At 38.0% G+C, this 9,447-nt stretch overlaps 1 protein-coding gene across 1 annotated transcript; it reads right to left on the bottom strand.

The window, feature by feature from the left end:
* Positions 1-2,251: 2,251 nt before the first annotated feature.
* Positions 2,252-9,116, bottom strand: LOC139128846 (limbic system-associated membrane protein-like). The gene is made up of 4 exons (XM_070694557.1): positions 9,029-9,116; positions 4,350-4,652; positions 2,684-2,803; positions 2,252-2,271 (listed from the first exon to the last, which is right to left on the bottom strand). Exons 1-4 carry the CDS (start codon positions 9,114-9,116, stop codon positions 2,252-2,254), a joined length of 531 nt encoding a protein of 176 aa, XP_070550658.1.
* Between the last annotated feature and the right edge of the window lie 331 nt (positions 9,117-9,447).

The following is a 9,447-nucleotide window of genomic DNA, read 5'->3' as shown; positions in this document are numbered from 1 at the left end:
CTTCAAAGGTTTTACATTCAACATAAACTGCGTGTGAACTTTGTCTAAAATAAATCGACAATCAATAGAATTTGAAGCGTGTTTAACACAGAATAGTGTCAGTAATTGCAAATTACTGAACCAACGCCTAAACAACGTCAGATTAATTCTGAATGTTAAATAAATGCACTGGAAGGACTTACAGGATCTAATATTGTTCATGTGTGTAAATGATTAAATGAAACAGTGGATTAGAGGATCAAATAGTTATTGTTGGCAGGGTCGCCTGATAAATTGAAAGATATACGCCTTACTGAGGAAAACCGGGTGTTAGAAAAAGCTGTCTCTGAGCAAAATTGATATCGACAAATAGGAAATAAATCAACAGTCAAGAAATATTAATATTAACTAGCAGTGAGGCAAAACCTGCTGATGTTTCCTGCTTGCAATGCTCCTGTATTTATAGCTATGTTTTTCAAAATTTGTCCAGACAGTCATGTCAGTGATTATCTACAACGCACTGAGCGGAGTTATTTAAATGGTTATGTACACAATGACCTTTGTGCGTCTGGTAGTTGTATAAGTACAGTGTTCACAAAAATAAAGACACAAATTGGTTACAAAACCCAGAAAAGTTTTCACCTCAATGAAGTTCATTCCTTTTCAGGAGGGAATTATTTTGATTTTTTGATTATTGTCTTGGTAATTTAAGTTTATTGTGACTGAAAATTCTTGACTCTTTCCGAATATATACAAAAAGGCGTGTAATTACATGTAACATTGGTACAGTCCACAGTTACACAGCTTGCGGAAGGCACTTTCGCCCATACTATGAATGCGCACGTCGCTTTCATCGTACAAACAATACCCAATTTCACACACAGGTTTTGTTAGTTCGTCAATCGGTCTTTGGGATCTGTATAGAGGCATATTGTGTCTTCTCTGCTTCAGGAGGTTTGTTCTGCTGCTGTTTGGATCCAGAGTTTGTCAAATCCAACTCAGCGTACGTGGTTCTCCTTTAGGTTTCTCCTAAAAGTGAGGAATAATTATAGTAAATTACGCATAGACAAAAGAGGAAAAAGTTGCCCATGTGTTTGGATGTATTTTAACAAATATTCCAATAGTGTGACTGACCAATGGTCTCCTTTAGATTTACTTTCTAAGGCAATATTTCTTGTGAGTTTGAAACGCATATGCCACTGTGTACCTTTTTGTCATGACTGTCCTTGTGTTTGCTCGATACGGCATATAGAGCTGCAGGGTCAGGTTTGCTTTCACCTGTCATCTTCTGCCCAGTTTCATTGGTAGATTTCTTCGATGATGTCCTCTTCTGTTTGACTGAAACCGCATATGCTGCCTCCGGAGCAGCTATAGATGATGTGGTCGAAGGTGCGGTCTCTGTAAAGAAATGATTTTATTTTCCATAGAATAGCTTATAGTCCGTATTTATACGGGAATTACAACAATATCGCACCACATCACATCGCGTCACATCACAACGTCAAAGTCACATCGCATACAACACCAGATCAAGTTATGTCGGCTAGCAGATCGTGTCACATGCTGTGATATAATATGATACAATATTGTAAAACATCATGTCATATTATGTCATATAATATTGTTAATATCATAAAAACTTCTATCGGGTCAATTAAAAAAAAATACGACTCCATGGTATAATATAATATAATATGCCATGAAAAATATCCTAACATATCAATTTATGTGATATTTTTCCATGGGTCATTTTAAGGATGTGGCTGAAAACTTGCAACTCCCATTTTAATTTTATGAATTTCCATTTCATTTTTACCGTTATTGACCAATTATAAACAGCGAGTATTATAGTATTTCTTACTCTCAGACAATTTATGTCAGGAAAAGAGTCTCACTTAGCTTAGGAGCATATTAATTTATATACATATGTTTTATGACGTCTTATGGATTCAATGCAATTCATAGCGTATTTCTATGTAAGATGCTATAAAATATTTGTATTACCTGCATAATGATCAATAGTATGGTCATTAGACAATCCTTCTGGCTCCAGCCTATTATCGGACACCGTATCTGCATTCTGTTCAACTACGCCATCGAGTCCAGAACTGAAAGAGAGGCCACAAATTTCAGCTTTAACGTAAAAATACTTAGTAATATAGGTAATGTGTAATGTTGCCCTGAAAGTCTGCCATCATACCAACTATCGTATTGTTGTAATATAGACACGAAATTCAGAAGTGTTCATCAATTTCAAAGAAAAAATATCGACTTACCTCTCATCATCATTACCTGATGGAAACAATGACAAATATTATAAAATTATTATGTTGACCTATTAATTAGTAGGCAGTAGTTCAGATATTATCATCAATATAATTAAATTATCTAAATCTTATTGTGATTAACCTGATCTTTTCATTTCGCTGTATTCGATCTTGTTGAGAGTACACGGTATTTTCCGAAGCGAAAGTTTTAATTTTTATAAATGTCTTCGCTCCAGGGATGTCACAGACAGGATGACCATCTATTTTGGATATTTGCTCGTGACAACTGGAAATTTTCATTTAATCACGGCGTAAAAGGTATCAACAGATACCCGATAATTGCATGTTACTTGTGAGAGTAATTTTTCGGCACATTGTAAATGACACTAATCTGGTGGAAATTGGCAAATTCTGCATATTATCATGGGAGTTATTACCTGAGTATTGCTTTTTGTTTTTACTTCTAATATACATGTACACGGCTACGATTACAACTGCAACTCCGCCGACAGTGACTAAACTGATTGTTACTGCAATGCCAGCTGCACTGGAGCCACCTGCAAACAAGAAGGTTCATGGGTCGCATATTTTGATTTAAGGTAGTGTGCGCCTCGAAAGTAAAATACTAAATTCGCCTAAATTTCACACAAGGAATCTTCCAACCATTCACTTTCAGAATCAAGAATAAAAATTGGGGGGAGGGGGTCACCATGCAAATTTTAGTATAGAGAAACAAATTACCCGAGGTTTACCGATATTTGAAATTCAAAATGGTCACACTCCATGGAGAAAAATAAAAAAAATACGATTTTAGAAATGACTCACTAGTTTAAAGTTTGTTACTCACTCTCAAAGATCTTTAAAGGATAAAGTCGGTCTTTTTTTTACAATTTTTTGATGGCAAAAATTCCAAATCAATTGAATAGGAAACCCAAACAGTGACCATGGATGGCGTCAAGGATATATGAAACTGCCTTCTAGCTCTTTGCGGCAATGTTCAACGTTTGTCTGGGCGACATCACGATTTGAATTAACTGTTATGGTTGATCCCCATCACAAAGAGAATTACTGATTGATGCACACTACTTCACATCATCGTTTTAAAGAGTGCTAGAGTGGCCCGTGACCTTCATATAAACTTTAGCACAATGGATAACGTGGGACATAGGCACATAGGTACTGTAAAACAGTGAAATTTACATGTAGAAGCTTAGGGTATTGCTTGTAAGTTTAACTATCGAATGACACGGACTTTGAAAGAGAAATAATACCATAGACTAAATGGTTCTATGATAAAACTAAAACGATGTAAGATTGCTGTTGTGATATTGAAGCAGGTAGGTACAAAGTAACACATTCCTTGCATTTTATAGTGAACAAACATTACGAAAATATGCTCTTTTGCAGCAAGAACGGTATATCCAAGAACTGGATTAGTCGTCAAGTTCTGCATGCAAAGATGATCGTCAAATGTAACACTAGCAAACGGAATTACTGGTAGGGAAACTGCAACACTGCGTTCATGATGTAGAGCTATATATTTTATGTGTGACGTATCACTAAGTGTGTGTGTTTTGGTTTTTTTTGGTTTTTTGTTTTTTCACACGCGGATGCTCACAGCGGTGAACAGCCAAATAAATTGTGCTGGCCATTTATTCCTTCTTGCGATGGTTTTATTTGTCGTGTCTAAAACCGCCGTCGGGATGGAATGCATGAACACCCATTCATTTAATATCTTTCAACATGTCAAAATATATAAATAGTGTCTCGTATCAAACAATGATGAAAAATGGTCGACTTTGCCCCTTTAAAATGAACCCCACAAATGGGTAGATCAGAAAAGAATTACAAGTTTGAGAGTCCAAATACCTGTCCTTTGGGTGCATTACAGGAATATGCAGAAAAATAGTAATCAATTTTTTTGAACATGATATATGTAGAAAAATATTCCCTTTAATTTTCTGCAAAAAGTCAATAAATTGTACTAGGGGCATTACACTGGTTAATTGGGAGTCCTTATCAGTTTGATTTCTTGTCCGCCAGATGAAGCAATCTGGTTTTGAAAAGTAATTTGAGAACAAATGTAATAAATGAACATCCTACCTGGTTCTAATATCCTCATACTCAGTTGAACACTTGGTGGTATTTCATTTGATGCTTCACATGTGTATATTCCATAGTACGACTCATTAACGACAGTGACGGTTAGTGTGCTCGTAACCGTCGTCTCGTCAGGAATGAGTGTCGTTATGTTTCTTACCTCTTCATCGCCTGATATGACGTCACCGTCGTCGTCAAACCAGGTTATTGTCGGTGTAGGGAAGGCGTTTGCTGTGCAAACAAGTTCGACGAAGCTACCAAGTGGGGCTTCAAACTCGTATTCTTCTGCACTTATGTCAGGCGAGTCTTGAAAAGAGGAGCGGACAAGCCATCATGCCATCATACATTATACGAGTAACCTTTTACGGTTGTATTCTTGTTAGTTAATACATCTGCCTGCGTTCAACTTCTTATAATGCTACTAGAAATAAGGAAACATTAGATGATAAACATTAAATGATATCATGAACAGAATATTTACCTCAAAAACGACCGTCGGAATGTGACTCGTACTAAGGGAGCATTCGTTATTTACGTGGAGGGGGTTGGTAGAAATCAGGGGGGTTGACTTTTACAAAAACTGTTTTTTAGGGGGGTTCAAATTTTGCAAAGGTTTGTATTGAGTTATGGAAAACAAAATTGACTTTGGAATTTCACCGAAATGTTGCTTGTGTAACCGATGTTTCGAGACGGCAGAATAATAACCGACCGAAGCTCAGCCAAATTTATTTCTCTAGCAGGGCCAACAAGTCCGAGACTGGCGTTAACCTCTCTAGAGCAGCAACAGAGCATGTAGCCCTGAGTACAGGTCTGTGTGTTCCTGGCGTTATACGGCCTCCACCACAGCCCTGCAACGGTCTGTGGAGATAACTGGGGTCTCTGCAGCGAGATTAAAAATGGGGATCTCCATGGGTAAACAACTTGTCGAGTACGTTATGTTTCAGAAAATGAGCGGTTTTGGACGTTAGGAGAAGTCAATCGCATCTTTTCTGGGATAAGAGGTAAAGGTAGGCAGGGAAAGGATTTTGCCCCAATAGAGCAGAATTTCGGCCAAAAAGACCGTTTAGTCTTCATTGCGGTCCAGATCCAGGCCACAGAGACCTCAAGTCTGTTCAAAGACCATTGCAGGGCTTTGGTAGAGGCCATATAATGCTGCGAACACACGTGCACACACCTGTACGCAGGGCTACACAGCATGGGGCATGAAATGAGGAACCAACACAAAGTCATATAGTGTAACAAACAACTTCTGTATATTACTATTATATAAATATTACTCCATGGTATCAGTAACCGTACTGATCGACCTCCCGCCGGCAGGAGTCGAACACACTTTCAGAACAAAACTCTGTTCAAACCCTTTCTAAACGCTTAACAATTTTGATGGAAAACTTAACGTTACTGCAGAGGTACCTCAAACTTGACCACGCGGCTGGGAAACACAAATAGTTCACAGGCGACTTTAACTAATGTTCAATGATGAGCACAATTGTAAGTCACGTGTAATGTCTGCACATTAAAGTCGGCGACAACACACGCAATTCACTGCTAAGCAGCGTCCAGTTCAGCTACCACGGGAGCAGCCATCTTAGATCTTTGTTTATTCCGGTCGGGACATGCCGAACTAATCTGAAGTCTTCCTCTGCTAACTCCGCGCATCGACAAAAGTTCAATGGAACGATCATAAATAATGTTCTCATGACAATCTCAGACATCTGACTGAACTCATAAACGGAATAAAGTTCACAGTTAACACACAATTTGCTGTAGAAAGATCAGCTTTCAACTTGTGGTGATATTTTTAACTTAGCTTGCAGTGCGTATATTGCAAATATAAGCTTACGGCACGGCTTTCTCTTCTGTGAGCAATGTTCGTTCCATCGACTAAAGTAGAGGATGGCGTAGGGTTTAAATGAACAGTCCGATCCGCATAAAATTCGATCTCTGCCACTAACCGGTTTCTTTACATATCTGCTGACTTGAGTAAGACTCAAAATAGAGAAATATCTGACTTAAAAAGCACACGCTGACACTCAAACCTTCCAGTGCCAGTGCAGCATGCAACGTAAAACACTATCTGGAAAGTTCCTGTCTTGGACTCCCTAGGTATACAGTGGTAACACGCAAGAGCTCCCAGGCAAAACAGAAAATACACAGGTCCTCCATACATAATCTATGAGAAGCTATGAATAATTTCTTTTAATACAAAACTAGCTAAATCTGTGTATTTATAGACTCATGATTATTGATATTAATGTACTTGATAAGACTAGGGTAGTTACCAGTGCATGTATGAGCAAGAAATTTGATTTTGGAATTTCACCGAATTGTTAATTCACTATCTTGTCAGAGTAACTATGAATATTTTTTTCCATTACAAAACTAGTTAAATCTGTGTATTTATGTACGCTTGATTATTTGTATTAATTACTTGATTAGACTAGGGTAGTAACAAGTGGATGTTTGTGCAAAAAATTTGATTTTGGAATGTCACCGAAATGTGATTCACTATCTTCATTCCATCTTTTGGCCATACAAGTTTTGACGTGGGCACTATACGGTCAAAGCCCCGAGAACCGTATAGTGCCCACGTCTATGAATATTCAGCGTGAACGAGGGCGATAAAACTACAAAGACTGCGTCGGATAATGCTGGCAGGAACGCAAACAAATTATCTCCACTGAGTCCCAAATTCTACACTTGGCTCTTCTAAGTATTTCTCTGCATTCCCACCTGGCCAGTCCACAACGACTGGATTTTCGGTAGTTGAGAACGGCGACACCAAACGATGTGAGTTGAAACGGATACTAGCAAACTATTAAAGTGTATTTATGTTGTAGAATACCAAAGTCACCATTTTTGGTCGAAAATGAAAAGAAATGCGCTGCGACACACGATAATTTCGAGTATTTAAGCCCCACAGTCCTCAAACCACGGCCATACATGAACGCGCTCGCTTAGGGAGCCTTCAGTAATTACAGGGGGGTGGGCCGGGGGAATTGGGGGGAGGGCCGCTTTTTAGAAAACAGTTCAAGGGGAGGGTCACTTTTTATAAACATATCTTGGGGGAAGGGTCACTTTTGACAGAAGCTGATATTATGGCCAACACTTTGATTGTCCGTGTGATATTTCCTGAATAGGAAATCACCAACAAAATACGCACACACTTATAGACCGCCATGCATAGTGAATTGACATTTGGTGAGATTCCAAAATCAAATTTCTTACACAACCATAGACTTGTAACCACTCTCGTCAAATCAAGAACACTAATCTTAATAATCAAGCATACATAAATGCACAGATTTATCTAATGTTGTACTGAAAACAAAATTATTCATAGTTTCATCATAGACCCCAATGCATAGTGAATCGACATTTTGGTGAAATTCCAAAATCAAATTTCTTGCACAACCATGGACTTGTAACCACTCTAGTCTAATCAAGAACAATAATCTTAATAATCAAGCATACATAAATGCACAGATTTATCTAATTTGTACTGAAAAAAAAATATTCATAGTTTCATCATAGACCCCAATGCATAGTGTATGAACATTTTGGTGAAATTCCGAAATCATATTTCTTGCACAACCATTGACTTGAAACCACTGTAGTCTAATCAAGAACAATAATCTAAATAATCAAGCATGCATAAATGCACAGATTTATCTAATTTTGTACTGAAAAAAAATTATTCATAGTTTCATCATAGACCCCAATGCATAGTGTATTGAATGACATTTGGTGAAATTCCAAAATCAAATTTCTTACACAACCATAGACTTGTAACCAGTCTAGTGTAATCAAGAAAATTAATATCAATAATCAAGAGTACACAAATGCAAAGATTTACCTATTTTTGTATTGGAAAAAACTATTCATAATTTCATCATAAACACCATGGATAGTGAACCAACTTTTTAGATGAATTCAGAAATCAATTTCTTGTACACAAATGTTCATTTTACTTCCCTATTCAAGCAAAGTACATTTAAATACATTATCAAACATATATAAAATACAGATATAGCATGTTTTGTGGGGTAAATTGTCAATAATTTGCTGATAGACTCCCATGTATTATGATTTTTGGATGAAGCACTAAATTAGCTACATCTTGCCTTCTTATAGTTGCACAAAATATGGTGACCCTCCCTAAACTGTATGAAATACCATTATCTCTTCAAAAATTCTTGCGTGATAAATTGCGACTGTCCCTCCAAAAACACAAGCCCTCCCCTCTGTAATTTGTCCCTAACATAACAATTGAACCAATTAATATGTAAATTAGCTGATACTGTTTTAGTTATTCCCGGGGAGAATACCGCAGTGGTGGGGGGGGAGGGTCAAGTTTAGAATGTCGGACAAGGGGGAGGGTCACATTTTAGACAGGAGGATTGGGGGAGGGTCACATTTTACGGTACAGGTGTTCGCGAAATTCCCCCGGCCCACCCCCCTGTAATTAATGAAGGCTCCCTTATGTCCGTTAGCTCCGAGTGCTACGCTTGCGATCGTGTCGATCGGTACGACGGTATGACATATATCAATGGTCCAGTTCAAGTGACTTGAATGACTACAAAACTGATGTTTTCTCCGTTGTTATGGACAAGGGTCCGGCATTCACAGACACAGAACATTACGGCTAATGGGACATAACAATAAAACAAAAACTGACCAACTTCGCATGTTTGTAAGCACTAGCATTCCCGGTGACAAGGATTCGCTCAGCCCGTATCCGGGCCAGTACCTCCATGTCGATCCCTGCATGCTTGTTCATAGCTGGCGGTTAACTGTTTTTATCTTTTATCTAATGTAAGCCTAGTATATCCATGTGAGATATATATGTGGTCCAATTTTGATATACTGTTGTCTAATTTTGATATGCTGACTTATTCACAGACAAACTGAAAAAATGCTCACATGCCGGCTAGCCCTTGTAACGCCGGGAACACACAGAGGCTGTACGCAACTTACGGCTAACATTGCCGGCTAACTTCAAGAATCATGGCTCAATTTTTTCCTTTCTCCTCCAATAAACCCGAGACAATTTTACTGACAGTATTACGCTATTAATAACCAGTCTTGTTATGAGGAACTG

The sequence above is a fragment of the Ptychodera flava genome, chromosome 3, assembly GCF_041260155.1.
Source record: "Ptychodera flava strain L36383 chromosome 3, AS_Pfla_20210202, whole genome shotgun sequence".
Taxonomy (NCBI): domain Eukaryota; kingdom Metazoa; phylum Hemichordata; class Enteropneusta; family Ptychoderidae; genus Ptychodera; species Ptychodera flava.
The sequence above is the reverse complement of the archived record's forward strand: the minus strand, read 5'-3'. Positions and strand labels throughout refer to the sequence as shown.